This window comes from Myxocyprinus asiaticus, chromosome 2, assembly GCF_019703515.2.
Source record: "Myxocyprinus asiaticus isolate MX2 ecotype Aquarium Trade chromosome 2, UBuf_Myxa_2, whole genome shotgun sequence".
Classification (NCBI taxonomy): domain Eukaryota; kingdom Metazoa; phylum Chordata; class Actinopteri; order Cypriniformes; family Catostomidae; genus Myxocyprinus; species Myxocyprinus asiaticus.
The window spans coordinates 2,675,548-2,695,255 of NC_059345.1; the positions used below are offsets into that span (position 1 = coordinate 2,675,548).

General features: G+C 37.8%; 5 protein-coding genes across 5 annotated transcripts in view; all 5 read left to right on the forward strand.

The window, feature by feature from the left end:
- The window catches only part of LOC127411049 (histone H2B-like), an 83,299-nt gene extending 65,592 nt beyond the window's left edge, over positions 1 to 17,707 (forward strand). The window contains exon 2 of the mRNA XM_051646387.1: positions 17,636 to 17,707. Coding sequence (XP_051502347.1) covers positions 17,636 to 17,639 — 4 coding nt within the window. The 3' untranslated portion in view covers positions 17,640 to 17,707. The remainder of the gene's footprint in view (positions 1 to 17,635) is intronic.
- Positions 7,192 to 7,860, forward strand: LOC127411291 (histone H1-like). The gene has a single exon (XM_051646762.1). It carries the CDS (start codon positions 7,243 to 7,245, stop codon positions 7,840 to 7,842), a length of 600 nt encoding a protein of 199 aa, XP_051502722.1. The 5' UTR covers positions 7,192 to 7,242; the 3' UTR covers positions 7,843 to 7,860.
- Positions 11,499 to 11,961, forward strand: LOC127410996 (histone H2A-like). The gene has a single exon (XM_051646307.1). It carries the CDS (start codon positions 11,516 to 11,518, stop codon positions 11,897 to 11,899), a length of 384 nt encoding a protein of 127 aa, XP_051502267.1. The 5' UTR covers positions 11,499 to 11,515; the 3' UTR covers positions 11,900 to 11,961.
- LOC127411219 (histone H4) lies at positions 14,545 to 15,038 on the forward strand. Its single transcript, XM_051646623.1, has one exon. It carries the CDS (start codon positions 14,554 to 14,556, stop codon positions 14,863 to 14,865), a length of 312 nt encoding a protein of 103 aa, XP_051502583.1. The 5' UTR covers positions 14,545 to 14,553; the 3' UTR covers positions 14,866 to 15,038.
- On the forward strand, positions 15,695 to 17,707 carry LOC127411059 (histone H2B-like). The gene is made up of 2 exons (XM_051646410.1): positions 15,695 to 16,095; positions 17,636 to 17,707. Exons 1-2 carry the CDS (start codon positions 15,725 to 15,727, stop codon positions 17,637 to 17,639), a joined length of 375 nt encoding a protein of 124 aa, XP_051502370.1. The 5' UTR covers positions 15,695 to 15,724; the 3' UTR covers positions 17,640 to 17,707.
- Positions 17,708 to 19,708: the final 2,001 nt, after the last annotated feature.

Here is a 19,708-nt window from a genome sequence, read left to right on the forward strand (position 1 = left end):
TTGATTTATTTTGGATTTTGTTTAGTCACAACATAATTCCCATAGTTCCATTTATGTTATTCCATAGTTTTGATGACTTTACTATTATTCTAAAATGTGGAAAAAAATAAAAATATAATAAAGAATGAGTGTTTCAAAACTTTTGACCTGTAGTGTATATTTACAAAATCTTACCGTAAAACTGCATGTATTGACTTTTTAAATATATTTAATTTTTTTACTGTATATTTTAAGGTAACGTTAACCAGTTAACATTTTTTTTTCTTTTTAATGTAGCATTTTTACAGTCGTTTACCGTTAAAATTACAAAGAACATTTACAGTGTAGTGCAAAATAAATTGATGATGTGTATCATTCATATTCTGCACTGATTAAAAGTCAATTGCCATACACCATCAGAAATTAAGAAAATAACGTCTTCGGCAATCTCTAGCAAAAACTGTTCCATTCTCAAGAAAATATATATATATAAAAAAATGTAATAATTATGTCATTTAGATGTGGAGGATATTATCAGCCCAATGATTTGATCTTTTGTCTCTTGGAAGACCAAGAAAAAACTCCAATAAAACTTCTCTGGTCAGAATTGAAAACCCCAAATAATGCATTAGTATAAATTAATGAAATACCGTTTGAATTGTTATTTGAATTTTGACAAATTAAATTAGCCTTAACATTAACATACTGTTATGATTACAAGGTGAAACAAGAAACTTTGCAGCAACTGTTATGGATGGAATATACATAGGTAAGAGAGTTGAAGAGTTTAATAATATAGAATTTAACCCACAAAGCACAATGAGTTATATGTCACTTTGGATTTTCCCTGAACCCAGCGGCATAGCTGGACCCTGGCTGATGGGGCTGAATCTTTTGTTAATTGCCCCAAATGTATTTATTTATTTATTTATTTATTATTTTTTATTTAATTTTTTTGTGATATAAAAATAAAAGGCTTAATGTTCATTTCATTGGGGTTCATTGCAATTCTGGCTTCAAATATAAATTAATTCCTATCAGTGAGCCAAAACTTGCATTAATTGACACTTCACACTTTTACTTCTCCTGCTGTTTGTGTTCAAGTTCATCAGACGATTCGTTACGAACGCCTCGAGTGGCTGGGAGCTTTCTATTTTCTCTCACGCCTGTGCAGCTTTTCTATATCAGAGGCAATGAGTTTTTATTACTTAAGCCTTATTTCTAAATATATCATCTATAAGCCTCATTTTTTATCTTCATTTGGTTTAACAATCCACACACCAAGTAGATTTTAATGCATGCACCAGTCAACTTGTTTGGTTATTTGGGTTTATTCGGTGCGCGGGAATAAAGAATGTTTATTGCAAATGGAATTTCATTCATTCAATCTCTTTATTGTCATTGTACAAGTACAATTGAAATGATTGAAATTATGAAATTGAAATGTCCTCAGACGCAACTCAAAATAGCAGAACAGTGAGCTATAAGCCTAAATAGCACAATACAATGGTTCTAAAATGATAAATCTCACATTAAAGTAAAACAAAAATGATCAAACTGTCACTGCCTGTATATGCGCTCTGCTCGGGCTGGTTCACATTTCCATGTCATGTGCGTGGAGTTACACTGCTGCGTTTAAATACCCTCTTAGTGGTGCCTTGATTTTTAAATGGTTTAAAATCAAATGACATTGAATTTGACTATTTATTGTACTTAAGTCTGCACACCAGAGCTTATAGCTCACTGTTCTGCTATTTTCCATCCGTGAAGCTGACTCACTTTCTGTCTTCAAAAAACAGCTAAAAACACACCTTTTCCATGTGCACTTAACCAGTCATTAATTTTTTTTTTTTTTTTTTGCACTTTAATCTGTCTTGAATACTACTATTCTGATGTTGGAGAAACTTTGTAATACAGCACTTTTTGTACCACTGTCTCCTTCAGATGATTCACTTATAATGATCCCATGATGGTGTTTTATTGCCATGTAAAAAAAGAAGAAAAAAAAAAAAGATTTTGATTTAAAAGTTGTACGATTTTGCAAATAAAGTAAAAATTACGAGAATTAAGTTGAAGTTTGAGAATAAAATTGTAGCATTAATATATTAAATTTAGTATGAGAGTAAAGTCACGGTTATTAGAATAAAGTCGTAGCATTTTGAGATTATAGTCAAAATATTTTGAGAATAAATTAAAAATTAATAGAACAAAGTTGTTGTTTTGTGAGAATAAAGTAGTATATTAGAGGGAAAAAATATCAATATTAGGCTAAATAGAGTGTCTTTATCACAACGATAGAACGGACACCGATATGGATGTGGAGGCTATAGATAAATCATAGGCTTACTTTAGTTTGGGATTTAGCAATAAAAAAATCCTTGGTATTTCATCAGCACAGAGATATTAGTATCCTTACTCAGCAGCAGTTATGTAGGAAATGTAATTTATTCAGGAGAAAGAACCAGACAGATTCGAGCAGTCCTGCTCTGCATTGTTGTTGGGTTTTCCTCTCTAAACAATACTGCAAATGAGGGGATGTTACCATGTACAATGTCTTGAAACGGGCCTATATAATTCACAGCAGTTCCAATTATTTTTAGCTTCACTTGAGTGTGAGCCTATATCTTGTGCCTCCCTTGACAGACACCCACATGTTGAAAACTCCTGTACTAATGCACACCTCATTCATGAACAGAGAGCTCCCAAAAACTTCCCACAAATTCAGTTTGGTTGCATAGCCAAGTTATCTGCCTGGTTGGTGGTGTTGTATGTTCCGACCCAGATTCTCCACTTTGCTGTTGTCCACCACATCACTTTGATTTTACTTTCCTTTCCATTTTTCCTCAAAATATTACGACTTTAATCTCATAATGCTGTGACTTTATTCTTGTCATTTTTACTTTATTCTCAAAATATGATAATAATAAATGACAATTGCAAATGTAATTGTTAAATTACTTTGATTTTATTGTTTGCGTTAGTTTCTGCACAATGAATAAATGAGCCGACAAGTTGTAATTTTCGCTTTGACACGCAATTTATATATAAAACGTGTTTGATCAATTTATTGACGTTTGCTCATATAAAGTTCTGAACAGGTGTCAGTGTTGTGTGCTTAATATAGGCCCTAACTGTTATTTGACAGGTAGGGTGGTCATTTTTTAAGTCATGGAAGGAAGGATTCTTCTTATTTTTATATTTTTATATTCTCTGTGGGCTAAGCCCCGGATGTCACAGATGTCTAGCGACGCCCCTGTCTGAACCAAAGGTAAATTTCGAAATAACAGAAAAGAAAAAAAGAAAAGTAAGAGAATGGAAATGACAATATTTGTCATTTGGTGCAAGAATATATCAAAAGATACTATTACAACTACTTGACAATATTCACAGATGGTTCAAAAGACCCAGAAACTGGTCATGTTGGAGTGAGTATTTTTATCCCAGAATTGAATAAAACATTAATAAAATAATTACTAACAATGTAGCGATACACAGCAGAATTAGTGGCAGTAACTCTGAGCTTACAATGGGTGGAGGAGGTTAAACCACACAGAGTGTTGATATATTCAGATTCAGCAGCAGCTTTTTACAGTATTATTCATTAAAACAACTAGAGCAAATGTTTTAATAGAAATATACACAACACCTTTAAATTACAACAACTTGGAATTGATGTTAAATTGTGATGTATACCTGCACATATGGGGATTAAAGCAGATAAACTAGCAAAATAATCTTTGAAATTGAATGAAAAAAATAGAGATTTCTTTTGGAAAAAATGAAGGGAAATCCCTAATTAAATGCAATCTACATAAACATTGGCAAAAGAGTTGGGATACAGGTAAAACAAGGTACACAATTCAAAGATCAAAATTAAACCCTTCAAATAAAACACATAAGAAATGATTGAATCTTCAATAGACCACGGTTATGACACAATTAAATAATGCACTAGTTTTCATGAATAAAACAGATACAGAGAAATGTGAGGTATGTCAATGTAAAGGGAGCATGTGCTAATTAAATTATAATACAAAATAAAATAAAATAAATATATAATAATAATAAAAAAAGAAAAAAAAAACTTGATGCAGAAAGAATTGAACTGAAAGAAGATATATATATATATAAATGAAAGGGAGTTGGGATATGAAGGGATTACCAGAAATAGGAAATAAACAGTTGGAAGTGTCATCAATTATTAAATAGTTTAAGTTACTTCTGCGATTCCTCTCTTCCTCTCCCGGTACCCAATGTTACAGAAGAACTCACCAAACAAGATGGATATACCCGCTGGCATCAAGCTTCTCCTCCTCGAGCAAGGGGACCGTCCAGTTGAGGATCACGTCCGTGAGTTTTTACAACTGGCGAATTTAGTGTACTTTAATGACCACTTTTTTTTTTTCTTCAGGACTGGCCTTAATAGTGCTCTAAAGGAGCTAATGCCTGCGGCGGATCCTCACTGGACAGTACTCGAGTTCGTGGAGGTGGCCATACAAATTAGCGGCTCACCTTTCATTGTGGGTGTGGTGGATGAGGACCTTGGATCTCCCCTCACAGAGGACGCTCTGAAGCCTCCCACGGCTCACCCATCGAAGCCTGCCACGGTTAATGAGCCAGCGCCCACGCCTGCCACGGTTAACGAGCCAGCGCCCACGACTGTAGCCTCGACCATCCCAGAGCCAGTAGCCTCGACCGTCCCAGAGCCAGTAGCCTCAACCATCCCAGAGCCAGCTCTCCCAAGTTAATAGACTTGCTCCCCACCCTGACTACCCTTCATCCTCCGCTGGTTCCAGCCAGCATAATGGACACCCTGGTTCCGTCCAGTACCCTGGCCCTACCTCCTCCACTGGCTCCACTCAGGACACTTCCACCTCCTCCTGGTCAGCCGGCTCCTCCCACGTTACCGGCTCGACCTTCGCCCCCTGCGAAACCATGGTCAAGGGGAACCTCAAACCCTCCGACTCTGCCTAGACCCTCCGAGACCTGGACTCTGCCTTGGCCCTTCGTTCCCTCTGTCCCACCTCGGCTCTATGTCCCTTTGGCTCCACCATGGTCCTTCAGCCAATCGGCTTCTTCGGGGTCCCTTGTCCCTCCAGCTCTGCCTTGATTAATTATAATTAATAATTAATAATATTTATATTTATTTATCACACATTATACATTTGCACATATACAGTGAAATTCTTTTTTTCACATATCCCAGCTAAGCTGGGGTCAGAGTGCAGGGTCAGCCATGATACGGTGCCCCTGGAGCAGACAGGGTCAAGGGCCTTGCTCAAGGGCCCAACAGTGGCATCTTGGCGGTGCTTGAACCCCTAACCTTCTGATCAGTAACCCAGAGCCTTAACCGCTGAGCCACCACATGAAATGTCACAGTCTGTCTCCCACATGTTTACCTAGGACTCTTATTTTGAATTGTTCCCTTGGACTACATCTCCCATAGTGCACTGCCCTCATCACTTCCATCTGTTCCTCATCCTCACCTGTCTACCATTTCATCATTAGTTCTTTTTGTATAAATACCCTCCTGTTTTGTTCATTCCTTGTGAGTTCTTGTATTGCAATGTTGTATCGATTCCTTGTTTGATATCATCCACTCCAGTGTCAATTATTACATATTTAAGTTACTCCTGTGACTCCTCTCCCAGTACCCAACATTACAGGAAGTGGGTGCTATTTTATTTTTTTGTGTGCGGCCAGTGAGGGAGGTCAGACTTTTTTGATTATTTCATTTTTGTTTTAAATACAGGTAAGAGTTTCCCCATTCAGTCTGTTTATTTTGGCCTTTTTATTTTTCTGAAGTTTCTTTGCTCCCATTTTCCTTTGTGTAAATAAACAAATGATTACTCTGATCACTGTCTTAGTCGTTTGTGTAAAGAGCGTGAGACGGGACTCCAGGGTTCTTTATTTTCTTAAGGAACTCTTCTTTTGGTAACGTTTCCCAAGGCTGTCAATGAATAGCACAGTATTTTGTATTCAGAACCTTAAATACAGTGTATCATGTAGTTTTATCGATTGAGACACAACTAATGAACACTGGTAACATTCTCAGCCCATTAAATTAGTCTTCTTGGACAGAAATGCAAATAACCCAGAATCAAAACACATTCAATCAAATATATATATATATATTTCTGTTACCATCTTTTTCATTTTTCTCATTTGTCTTTGTTTGATCTCATCTGATAAAAAGGACAGGTTATAGTCCAAGAGACCCGATTTCAGTTGTAATTCAATTGTTGATTTCAGGAATGTATATTTGTACTAGTAACTTTGTAATTCATTGAAAATATTAGCAATGAACTTCTTAATAGTAAAAGAAAAACAGATTCCTGTAATTGTGTTTTTAATATGGGTGAATGAATGACAGATCATTGTGATATTCAATTGTTTTGAATCAGCATTTTTATTTCAAGAATGGATATTTCCTTATATAGGCCTAATAATGTCATCTTTGACATCAAATATGAGCATTTTCATTAGTAATCAATATCTTACATCAATATTTGCATTTTTAACTAGTATGTATTGCTCATATCTATCATACATATTTTTCACATGATTAAAAGTAAATTCGGTTTGTCATTCACCAGCAGGAATTAAAAACGTTACATATTCAGCCATCTCCAACTTAAACTGTTATTTCATTATATTTGATTGAGCACTGAACAATGATTGTTAATAATTATCTCATTTAGATGTGGATGATATTATCAGCACAATGATTTGATCTTTTGTCTCTGATTTGAGTGTGTGCTTCAAGATGCCCAAAACAACTACTGTATGAAACAGTCCACAAGTCCCTCAATGATGATCATTTCATTAAAGTTATTGTCAAAGTGTGTGTTGAATACTCAGAGGACACGTTCAACTTTTATTAAACATTTCTACATAAAAATCACAACAAATTCACACGCAGCTGTTACCGGTGACTGATGCTCGCCGTGGATTTGATGTGATTGTGCTAAACTAAACGTTTCCTTGTCGCGTGTTTTTGTCTTCAAATAAAGCACAGTAGTCCTGCTCAGTGTTCACAATGTTTTTACTCCATTAAACTCTTTCACCACTCCAGTTTTTCTCTAAATGTGAGAGGAGAAAACACAATCTGGAGCGTCTCTCGGAGACACACAAGCACTGAGTCGAGCGGGTTGAGTCTATATGGTTCTCATGTGTGTTTCAAGAGCGCAGCGCCGCTCAGCAGCTGTTCATTACTGAACTCAGACAGTGTTTGTGTGTGAGGTTACAGATCCGATCAGAGAGATGGCAGAAACCGCTCCAGCTGTCAAATCGCCCAAGAAGAAATCTGCAGCTAAACCCAAGAAAACGGGTCCAAGCGTCGGTGATCTCATCGTCAAAGCTGTGTCCGCATCCAAGGAGAGGAGCGGCGTGTCTCTCGCCGCCCTGAAGAAAGCTCTCGCCGCCGGTGGATACGATGTGGAGAAGAAGAACTCCCGCGTCAAACTCGCCATCAAGAGTCTGGTGACTAAAGGGACTCTGATCCAGACCAAAGGAACCGGCGCCTCCGGCTCATTCAAGATCAACAAGAATCAAGCCGAGAGCAAGAAGAAACCCGTGAAGAAAGCCGCTCCTAAAGTCAAGAAACCCGCTGCTGCCAAGAAGCCCAAGAGTGCCGCGACAAAGAAACCCGCCGCTAAGAAATCCCCCAAGAAGGTGAAGAAACCCGCAGCCGCTAAGAAGGCACCGAAGAGCCCCAAGAAGGCATCGAAGAGCCCCAAGAAGACAAAGTCAGCAACCCCCAAGAAAGCAGCAAAGAGTCCCAAAAAGACCAAAGCTGCCAAACCCAAATCGGCAAAGACTAAAGCAGCCAAACCTAAAAAGGCAGCCCCCAAAAAGAAGTAAATAGACTCATTACAGAGTTTCTTCCCCAAAACGGCTCTTTTAAGAGCCACACACTAATTCATATAAAAGAGCAATACTTTATTAATTGGTTGGATTTATTGTTTTTCATTAATACTATCCTGCATTGTTGTGAGAATAGTCGATCACTTCTCTGTTTGTTTATTATAATATAAACAGAAGTTTAAAATCAAGGTCAGTGCAATTAATTGACAACATTTTATACAAATGATAAAATTATGATGAATTGATTATGTCTTTAAGTCTTTATACCAATGAGGAATATCTAATATATACTTACATTTGTGTCCTTCTTATCGCATATACTATTATTGTTGAACTTTCTAATATTCATCAATATTTTTAAGCTAACAAATTATCTCTCAATATTAGCCCATTCTTGGAATATTTATTAATTATATATATTTTTTTTCCTATTGAGCTGATTTAATCGAAAATGTCTTAGAATATTAGTGCCAGAATAATTAAGTCATTGTTACTTTGAACATTCAAATAAAATCATATTTTAACATTGTGACTCTCTCCAGAAGAAGACAGGAGGTAATGGTCCAGTTCAAAAGCACCCAACGGGCAGTATTTATTGCCTATAATGTGTACAACCTAAAACACGGGTATCAGGAGGTGTCCTAACTTCCTGAAAAACAGTAAACTTTGCAAGCTTTCTGACTCTCAGCCACATTCAACTCAAAACTGAACCCCACTTTTTCTTTCCTCCAACCCAACTGTCTCCCCGTCCAATTCTTAACGCTGTCCTATAATAATCGAGAGGCTTCTCACTGCAGAGCCAAAGGGTGGAGCTTCATTTAGTCCAGCTCCTCCTCTAGGTCCAGCCGCTAGGGACGGGCGATACCACTTATTTTCTTTTCGATCCGATACCAATACCGATACCTTTATTAAATTGAATTCACCATCGATATTCTTGATAGCACATCAGTATCGGAAGTATCAATACTTTAGTATCGATCCACCCATCTCTGCCAGCCACACCCCTATTCAACTTGGTAGCACTAGTTCAGCGAGCAATACTGTTGAAGTTGGTGGACAGAAGATTTGACGTATTGGCAGTACATAAAACTGAACTTTAAAGATAGACTGAACTTTGAGACGTGTGTACAATGTTTCCATAGACGTATTTCGCTATCTTGACATGAATGTTAATGTTAGTTATTTTTGAATCCATGAAATGATAATTTGTGTTTCGGCAAAACATTTTAAGTTTAGTCTCAGCTGAAGTTAACACTGTCTATTACAACCGATTCATACTATTGATAGCTCATTAAATGAGCTAGCTAGCATCCATCCCATTCCCTATCAAACAGTGCGCTACACAGGTGGACGTTGCCTATGGCAACCATTAACAAGTGTAGTCAGTGTGTGTGTATTATGCGAAATCATCATAGCTTTTATTTATTGATTGATTGATTTTTTATTTATTTGCTGACAGATGTTTAAATGGTGTGTGTTTGTTTGTTTAACCTGGACAGATGCATCAGACAATACTGAAGCAAAGACATGATCCCCTTCTCTCTATAGAGACATGCACAGTGTGCTGCAAAGAGTACCACTTTGAATACTGTAAAATGGCGTATAACCATTTACATGAGGTACAAAATCATGTTGCAAATCACAAACGGATTGCAGTTCAACTGGAAGGTATGTGTGTAAATTATTTTAAGTCCTTTATACAGTTCAATTATTCTGTGTGTGTGTGTGTGTGTTTTGTGTGTGTGTGTGTGTGTGTGTGTGTCACACACAAGGATGTTTGAAAGTTTATGAACCCTTCTGTTTTTCACATGTTTTGGCCCTGGTCATTTCTCCCTAGAATATGAAAGTAAAAAAATATAAGTCATTTACATTTCTTCGTATTGTGAAACCTTTGGGAACTCCAAATCCCAAAGGTTCACATACTTCTGCACACAAGGATATTTAATGTATTAAGTAAATAATCCAAATATATTCAAACTATTTGTCTTTTTTTGTTAATCATGTCTTGTTTTATCAGAAAATGTAGCACAAATGAAGATATAATAATAAAGTAAATGAAAAACAGATTTCCAAATGGGGTTCACAAATTTTGAATCACTATATACTGTATGCAGTTTGCCAATATGTAGATTGCTCAACAAATGATTCATATTCCCTAGCACCACAGTTATATGCTAATTATCTGAAGAACATTTATTTTATCTTGTATGTTGCTTTTTTCCCTTTCTCTCTTTTATCTCGATCTCTGTCTTATTATATGTCAGTTAGTTTTGATCATTGTTAAATTCATAAACAAGGACAACTATATAAATACTCATTAGACCGGGGTAGGCAATCACCCTGCGAGGGCTGGTGTAGGGTTCAGGCATCTGTTCCAGCCGAGTAGTAACGCACCTAATTTGACTGATCAGCTAAAAGTCTCTGATCAGGGCTTTAATTAGTAGAATCAGGTGTGTTACTGCTTGGAAATAACAAAACCTTCCCTCACACTGGCCCTAGTGATCGGTGGGTGTCTGGTAATAAATCCAAGATGGATTTTAATGTTGTTGTGCTTTTGAGCAAGGCACATCACCCCAAGACCTCTACAGGGGCACTGCACTGTATAAAACAGTATTGTAAACAACACAACAAGACATTTTAGATGTTGTCATCATCAAGTGCAGTCTAGGCTGCAGACAAACACCACATTTTCACTGCTGCTATTGCACGTCAACAATAATCAGAAGGGATGCTCTGATTAAACATTTGACAACCTGTAAAAATACACCATCCAGACAGCCTCCACCCACAGCGCCAGCACCTCCATACCCAACAGCACCACTGTCAGCAGTAAGATTATGTGCACAGACTAGGTCAAGCTCCACACATTTGACTCTGCAGTGAGCACCACTTGTAATAATCCCTAATTACTCCCATCCTGACACCTCCCCCAATCAACAGGTAACCAAACAATGACTGACATCACAAGAAAAAATAAGGGAAAGGAGAAAAGCACACACACATAGTGAGGAACAACTGGCCTCTGCGCCACACTATTTTAAAATACCTTTATTTGTCATACTGTAATATCATTTGTGTTTGCACATATAAAAATAAAATCTCCCGTTTGTACCTTTTCCAAACCTGATTTTCTAGAATAGTTTGATCTTATTTTCAAACAAGCTCTCGTCCACTTTTTCAGAAGATTCAGATTCGTAATGTGTATGAAATTAACCACCTTCAAGGATCTACATTTATTTAAATATAATAATAATAATAATAATAATAATAATAATAATAATAATAATTTCATTGTTTGATTCAAACCTTGATTTGTGCTAAAGTCATTTATATAAAACCTCATGGGCTTTTTTTCCCCCACTAATATTTTTTCCTTTAATTTTTGTGCTCAGATATATACAAAATAATAATAATTATACAACAGTTGTTTGTTTCTGTCTTTTACATTATTTTTCTAAACTTTTAAAAGAGTTGAAACTCACTCTTGAACACATTCATCAACAGAGAGAGAGGGAGTGGTTTGGAGTTTGGAGGGAAGAGCAGTGATTGGTTAGAATGTTTTCAGACTCTAGCCAATAGGCGTCTGACAGACTCTTATAAATACTGTAAACGGGAACATGACGGCCCATTATTTCTCTCTTAACAATACAGTTTGAACTAAATATCGAAAATGAGCGGCAGAGGTAAAACCGGCGGTAAAGCTCGTGCAAAGGCTAAAACTCGTTCATCCAGGGCAGGACTGCAGTTCCCCGTCGGTCGTGTACACAGACTGCTCCGCAAAGGAAACTACGCAGAGCGCGTTGGTGCCGGTGCTCCTGTTTATCTGGCCGCTGTGCTCGAGTATCTCACCGCTGAAATCCTGGAGTTGGCCGGAAACGCCGCTCGGGACAACAAGAAGACTCGTATCATTCCCCGTCACCTGCAGCTGGCAGTGCGGAACGATGAAGAGTTGAACAAACTCTTGGGTGGAGTGACCATCGCTCAGGGTGGTGTGCTGCCCAACATCCAGGCTGTGCTGCTGCCCAAGAAGACCGAGAAACCCGCCAAGAAATAAACGGACTAAAGTCTGATTCACTGAAACACAAAGGCTCTTTTAAGAGCCACACACTTCAACTATAAGAGAGTGATCTTTTTCTTAAATGTGAAAAATATCGAGTAAGGGTAGACTGCAGACTTGGAGCACAGGCACTTTTACGCCCCTGCTGTTCCTGATGCGTCCTATAGGGGGAGGATATACGGCGAAATAATGTAAAATCGACGCTCGAAACTTGCACATTAATAACCGTCCAGTCCATAGACGTTGATTGAGTGGTTTTGTGAATTTAAATATAAACGTTACATTAAGATATCAGACACCGTAATGATCTGCACTAAGGATTAAAATATCTGTAAATATTCACTGTTGGTATTCATACATAGCCTACAGGAGACAGTTGAATTTAGTGTTTTTGTGAACTGAACAATTAATAACGTAGTTTGATCAGATGGACAATGTAATGATATATGATCTGCTGTAGCCTAGTTATATTCACCATAGGTTTTCATAAGTACAGGAGACAGTGCAACTGAGTGATATATGTTATTGTGAATTTAGATATAGTTACATTCAGATATTAACCATATTTAGCCCATCAGACATACAGTGTAATCATATACACCATCGATGAAATATCTGCTGTAGTACTCACTATTGGTTGTCATACCACTACAGAACAGTATCCTACATAGCATTTTATGAAGACAAACACTATTCACCCCTTTCTCAAATTCCAAGGGCCATTTAGCCAACAATTTATTTATTAACACCCTTTATTAACAACATGAACTGCAGAAGTGTTGTCCTCTTGCCAGACGCTAGATGCTGAGGTGCAAAGTCATGAAAGTCAACCCACCAGACGCTAGGATGACTCCAGTTGATGATTCCCATATGGCTCACCACTCTTCTTTATCTGTTGTTCAATCTGCCTGTCAAAATGCTCCCGCTCACTGATGAAAAAAAAGCAAAAGTTGGATAGTTGTAGAGAAAATGGTTATTTGTAAATAATGGCAGGATGTCATGTTTGACCATTTATAGGATCCTTACAGTACCTTATGTCAATGACAGGTCCTTACGGAAATTTCTCCTCTTTCCGCAAAAGCAAGAGCACAGATGATGGACTACCAGAGAAAGAACTGAGACTGATCACACCCCAAATAAGCCAAGTGTCATTTTGCATGCTTAGATTTCCAACAAAATCAAAAGTGTCTTTTCTATATTAACCACAAAGACAATTGTTTTTAGAGCAATGATCTCACATTATGGATAAACTATTTGACTTATTAAAAACAATGTGAATCTGACACCATGCAGAGCACAGCTAACCCATGAGACCTACCTCTGGAAAAAGGACATCCGTAATTAATTTGATCTTGTCACTGTGGGTGTGCTGTCCAGAATTGAAGTCAGGTGAGAGTGAATTGCATCAATTTGCTCCTGATCTTCTCTGCACAGGTACTGTCTTGGTGGAACGCTTGGAAAAAGTGTCAAGCCACTTTGATATCTGTTGGTCTCTGATGATGGACTGTGTGCAGAGAAAATTGAGAATGACATTGAAAACATTTCCATGTATGTCTCTGTAACTAGTTTATTTACTAGACAAGCTATTGGTATGAAATGCAGTAAAAAAGAAACAAAATTTAAAACGCATTCTTGATGTATGAATGTGGCTATCTGTTCCTCTTGTTGCCACAATGAAGTCCACCAGCATCTGGTTGGACGACATTCAGTTCCTCTAGGCAAAAACATGTTGCGTCAAGTCATGAGTTAGTCCTGGAAAACCCCTGTAAAGAGGTCGTAGTGTCCCTTTGGTCAGGCATCTTGCCTCCTCGGTCCAGTGGGTGAACCTTTTCCCATGCCTTTCAAAAGAAAGAAAAAATGTCATTTGTTGGCCCCCAATAGGACAACTCTTGTTACTGACAATCAACAACAGGCTGGTTACAGCATTAGTATTCAATTAGTATTGTTAGAATTCAATGACCAGCAATAAAGTACAACAACTTCAGAGCAACCTTATGAAAATAGAAAAGCTCACCTGAGTGAAACTGAATGGAGTGTTCAATTACACTACACGAGAACATTTCTAGTTTTTATTTTTACTGGTTTTATGAGATTTGCTGTTTTGTTCTTTTATGGTTTCTATCAGGTTCTGTTAGGCAGCTGTAAAATAGAATGATTTATACAATAAAATATAATAATTAAACTAAGAGGTAATATTTAGAAATATCTTTTTTTATTTATTTATTTTTTTTTTTTTAGTCAACAGAGAATGTGGTTAATAAATTGAGTGATGGTGGTTTTTAAGCGGACCACACAATCAACACTCCCATGAAGTCCAGTCACAAAATATTTAGTTATTACATGTCCCTTTTCAGTGTCCATTAGTGTGTTTGTTTTATAACACATTTCATTGTTAACGAGTATTCTTCCTCATTTTACAAATATTTATTTGGACATTGATCTGAAACTAAAAAAAAATAGAAAATCTAATATATTTGAGTGAATCTTTGATCTTTGTTACGTCAGCGCTGTGAACTGTGAGAAGGAAAAATACGTGACGTGCTTTAGGCTCCTCCTTCAGTGCTGTGTTTCTATTAGGTCCTGTAGGCAACTGTAAATATCCTCTCCAGCAGTTCCGTTTCTTACATTCAGTTAATAGTTGAACTCTCATCATGTCTGGAAGAGGTAAAGGTGGTAAAGGACTCGGAAAAGGAGGCGCCAAGCGTCACCGCAAAGTGTTGCGTGATAACATCCAGGGAATCACCAAACCCGCAATCCGTCGTCTCGCTCGCCGTGGCGGTGTCAAGCGTATCTCCGGTCTGATCTACGAGGAGACTCGCGGTGTGTTGAAGGTGTTTCTGGAGAACGTTATCCGTGATGCCGTCACCTACACTGAACACGCCAAGAGAAAGACCGTCACTGCCATGGACGTTGTGTACGCGCTGAAACGACAGGGACGAACTCTGTACGGATTCGGAGGATAAACGACTTTATTCAGGAGAAATCCGACAAACCCAACGGCTCTTTTAAGAGCCACACACAATCTCACATAAAGAGTTCATGTTTTTACTGTAGTGACATTTAGTTATAAACAATTATTGTAGTTTCTGAGTGAATTGTACTTTTCTGTAAGTTCCTGAGTTTTTAGAAAAATAAAATGCCTCTTTTCCTTGAACAAACATGAACTATCCTTAATTTCTTCCGTTAGATCATATATTATTTTGCTGTTGGACACAAACGTGGTTTCACATTATTTTAAACACATAATTATATTGTTTGTAATGAAGTGTGTCCCTGATAATACAGTTCATATAAATGTATTTCTCACCAAAGCGAATCAAGAGATGAAAAATACAAATAGATCAGAATATTATCAAATGCAGGACAGTATAAAATATAGAAAATTAGATTAAAACAAAGTGTTGAAACGGTTTATGGTGTTTAAAGTGTGTTTATGGTTATAAACCACAGTATTACTCGGAGAAAAATACTGAAATCCTTTATGAACAATTATTTCTTAAGAACTGTTTATTTTCTCATATTACTACAAAATAAAATAAAAATGAGCGGGAGAACTAAAGAAAGGAAATGTAATCGTGTGGGGGATGGAAACTTTCAAACATGAGGCGAGAGGCGGGACTTTCATTTGGAAGTCTTTGATTGGCTCTTTCCGGCCCGTCAAACTTACAACTGTCCAATGAAATCATTTAATGGGTTTGACCAATGAAAATACGCAATCAGAGGACGCGCATCATCTCCTCACAGAATTAGCATAGAGGAGGGAATAAATACTTGTATGAGCGGATTAAGAATCATTATTGTGAGTTTGTTCTTCAGATCATCATGCCTGAACCAGCTAAATCCGCACCGAAGAAAGGATCCAAGAAGGCCGTCACAAAGACCGCCGGTAAGGGAGGAAAGAAGCGCAGGAAGTCCAGGAAGGAGAGTTACGCTATCTACGTGTATAAAGTCCTGAAACAGGTTCATCCTGACACCGGGATCTCTTCCAAGGCGATGGGAATCATGAACTCTTTCGTCAACGACATCTTCGAGCGCATCGGCGGTGAAGCGTCTCGTCTCGCTCACTACAACAAGCGCTCCACCATCACATCGAGAGAGATCCAGACCGCCGTGCGTCTGCTGCTGCCCGGTGAACTGGCCAAACACGCCGTGTCTGAGGGCACAAAGGCCGTCACCAAATACACCAGCTCCAAGTAAAGTGTGAAGCTTTCAGCAACCCCCAAAGGCTCTTTTAAGAGCCACACATATTCTCGTTTAAAGAGTGTCTTGCACAATATGTTTGTAGTTATAAAGGAGATCTCGCGCGATCACGGATGTGGTTTAGTAACGGGAAAATTATTTTAAGAATCAAGACTTTTAACACAAATGCATTAAAAATGTGCTCATTACTCAAAGCTACTGTTCAGTGTACTGTCATCTGGTGGTCAGAAGCATAAGTAGGAAACCGCTTGTTAGGAATGTTATTTCATTTAAGCAACGCAATTGTTTTGTGTTTTCTTCATTAAATTGTCAATAAGCAACCAATAATGCTGAACACTAAAGGGCTTTATATAGGCCAGTGTCGAAATTCATCTTACTAATGTTGTTTGACAGCGTTTAATTTTATAGGCCTATATGGCAGATAATGTTCAAAATTTCAGCGCAATGTTTGAAAACTTGTAAGGGACCATTATCATGGGGAAATGCATTGGAAATGCACTAAAATTAGACACAGTGCCACAAAAAGAGCAAAACTTAACAGTTTAGGTATTTTTAACTTGACATAAAATCTAAAAATGCATACAACCCATCAAAGACATCCATCTAATGCACATTTACATCGGAAAACAATTTAAAACAGCGCAAACTGACACAAAAATGGGTTCAATGTGAACGCCCCCTCAGTGTAAGACTAGAACAGTGTGTGAACATGCCGTTTGTTTGATGTGTTATTGTCATGGTCCTGTCACTCTGTCATTCTGGGTTTTTGTGTGACAGGACCATGGCATCATCGTCCCATGTCTGTCTTTGTGTGAGCGCAGGGTTTCGGTTAATTTCACTGCTGTGCGCTCTTCGCTCTGTCTTATTTCATGTCCGGAGCATGTCCGGAATATGCAGCCAATAACCTACAAAAAAGGAAGTCTTAAATGAAGCCTAAACTAAAGACTCTGCTAACTAAATTCAGCTGACTCGATACATGTGTTAATGGACTATGATAATGGCCTACTTAGACAACACATTTTTTCCTAGAGCTGCAGAAATACTCAAAACAGACACAAGCAGCATACCTATCAACCACAAATAATATCATATTGAGCAGCAGCCGTCAGAGTTGCGTTGGAGAGACGTCACCTCCCCTCTTCGAATGATTGGCTAGAGGAGGAGCTGTCGCTCAAGAACTAGTGGACCAGTAGGGACGCAAAACTCTACTCACAAGTTTTGGAAAACCAAGTGCAGAACTTGGAAACAAAAGCAAAGAAAAATACAGTGTAAGCATACAAAAAAATTAAAATATGAGCTAAATTGTCAGAGCACAAAAAACAGTAATATAACCAAGAAAAACATGATTTTGTTTGCAATTCTGATGACTTTAATTTTTCTGTTGTTCTTTTTGCAGCATATTTTAAATGTGTTTTTATATTTTTGATTAATGCTTGTTATTTTTTTGATCTGGGCTTATTATTTTTGGATCTGTGACCGCAATACTATAGATGGGATTTTGATCCCATATAAATTTCTGTTTTGTTTCCTCAGATAGAGCAGACACTAAAGGACAAGGGGTTGGTACAAGACACAAGACTGTCATGGAAAAAACAATCAGATGGGAATGTCTTCCAAAAGAGCCAGAAGAGTGCTGCCACTGATCAGTCTTGCCATTTAAAAATGAAGACATAAATTTGTACTGGTTGCTTTGTAATAAGATTAGATACACTTTATCCACTATGGAATAATAATAACTGAACATGCATGCTTTGACATAATAGCTTATTAATTTAAAGTAAATGACAGTGATTCTGCAGAAAAAAAAAAAAAAAAAAAAAAATATATGTATATATATATATATATATATATATATATATATTCATGCATAATAATTTATAATTATTTATTTATCACACATTTGCAAATATACAGTGAAATTCTTTTTTTCACATATCCCAGCTAAGCTGGGATCAGAGTGCAGGGTCAGCCATGATACAGCACCCCTGGAGCAGATAAGGTCAAGGGCCTTGCTCAAGGGCCCAACAGTGGCATCTTGGCAGTACTGGGGCTTGAACCCCCGACCTTCTGATCAGTAACCCAGAGCCTTAACTGTTGAGCCCCCACTGCCCCCTGCATGAGTGCTGTGGCTCTGTTACAGGTGTTTTTATTACTTTTAAATGAACATTCACTAAAACAAATTGAGGGCAATGTTAAATCTTGAACTGTATCACTGCTTTAAAATAATAATAAAAAAAAATAAAAGTGGATGTTTGTACTAAAAGAACAAAATGCATGAATGCATTGTATGCAATAAATCAATCATTATACAATGCAGTGATACTCAGAATGTGTTGTTTATGGCCATTTCTTGATGTTATACTACATTTTATATACTTCCTGGTTTTACTAGTTTAATCTTAATTTGTTTTATATCTGGCCCCTCTTGAGGTGTGGCTTGAAACTGTTTTGATTGAATACAGATCCAATCTTTTGCGGTTCTCGTCATTCAGGAACTGGATAATCCTACTGTGTACTTCACTCTGACCAATTCAGAGCAAATGTGCAAACAAATAGTTCAGTACTATTTGCTAACTGTTCGAAGTCATGCATTGCCAAGAAGCACACGGATGGCACCCATGGACGAAGCAGCCTCTCTGGGTTTCTAAAAACTGGTGCTTCTGTAGTTATTTCTTTTTACTTTTTGTTTCTTTTTCACGAAACTGGCAATAACAATACAATGAACAATCGGAAGATCAACAACAGCTTTGAAGAGCTACTGGACATAAGAATTAAATGCATCTACCAACACCAAAGCTGCTACTGGAGCCAAGCGGTTTGCTAACAAATCACAGCATATTACGTGCCCCGGGCCCACGAACTACTGACTCGTCCGATCGGCAACCCTTGAAATGGAGGCACCGCAAATGGTGCGGGCGCAAGCATAAGTGCGGTAAGAGAGCAGGCGTCCAGGCTAGGTTAAAGACTAACTTTTCCAAGCCTACCATACCATCTCTGTTTCTCTCTAACCTGTGCTCTATGGACAATAAAATGGATTACATTAGGCTCAGACTGACTGCAAAGCATGAAACAAGGGAATGCACCGTTCTATTGTTTACGGAAACATTGCTACATGATAATATCCCTGATTCAGAAGTTCACGTGGACGGATTCTCTCCCTTTCGGGTGGACAGGAATGCTTCATCCTGGAAAACCAGACGTGGAGGGCAGTGTGTTTATGTGAACAAATTTTGGTGCACGAATACTTCTATTGTTAATCACCACTGCTCTTCTGCTGTGGAATATTTAACGATAAAGTGCAGACAAAATTACCTGCTGCGGGAGTTTACTGTTGTTGTCATAGTAGCAGTTTACATCCCTCTGAGTGCTAATACTAACGACGCACTAGCTGAGCTTTATGATGCTATCAGTCTGACGCAAAACAAACATCCTGGCGGCTTTTTTATTGTCGCTGCCGACTTTATTCATGCCAATCTTAAGAATACTCTAGTGAAATTTCACCAGCACATTTCAATCCCTACAAGAGGAGATAACACACTGGATCATGTGTACACAAACATGCACAGTGCTTATGAAACCCAGGTTACCAATGACTAAAATAGCACA

Coding starts and splice junctions, on each gene's coding strand:
- LOC127410996 (XM_051646307.1), top strand. CDS start 11,516: ATGAGCGGCAGAGGTAAAACCGGCGGTAAAGCTCGTGCAAAGGCTAAA.
- LOC127411059 (XM_051646410.1), top strand. CDS start 15,725: ATGCCTGAACCAGCTAAATCCGCACCGAAGAAAGGATCCAAGAAGGCC.
- LOC127411219 (XM_051646623.1), top strand. CDS start 14,554: ATGTCTGGAAGAGGTAAAGGTGGTAAAGGACTCGGAAAAGGAGGCGCC.
- LOC127411291 (XM_051646762.1), top strand. CDS start 7,243: ATGGCAGAAACCGCTCCAGCTGTCAAATCGCCCAAGAAGAAATCTGCA.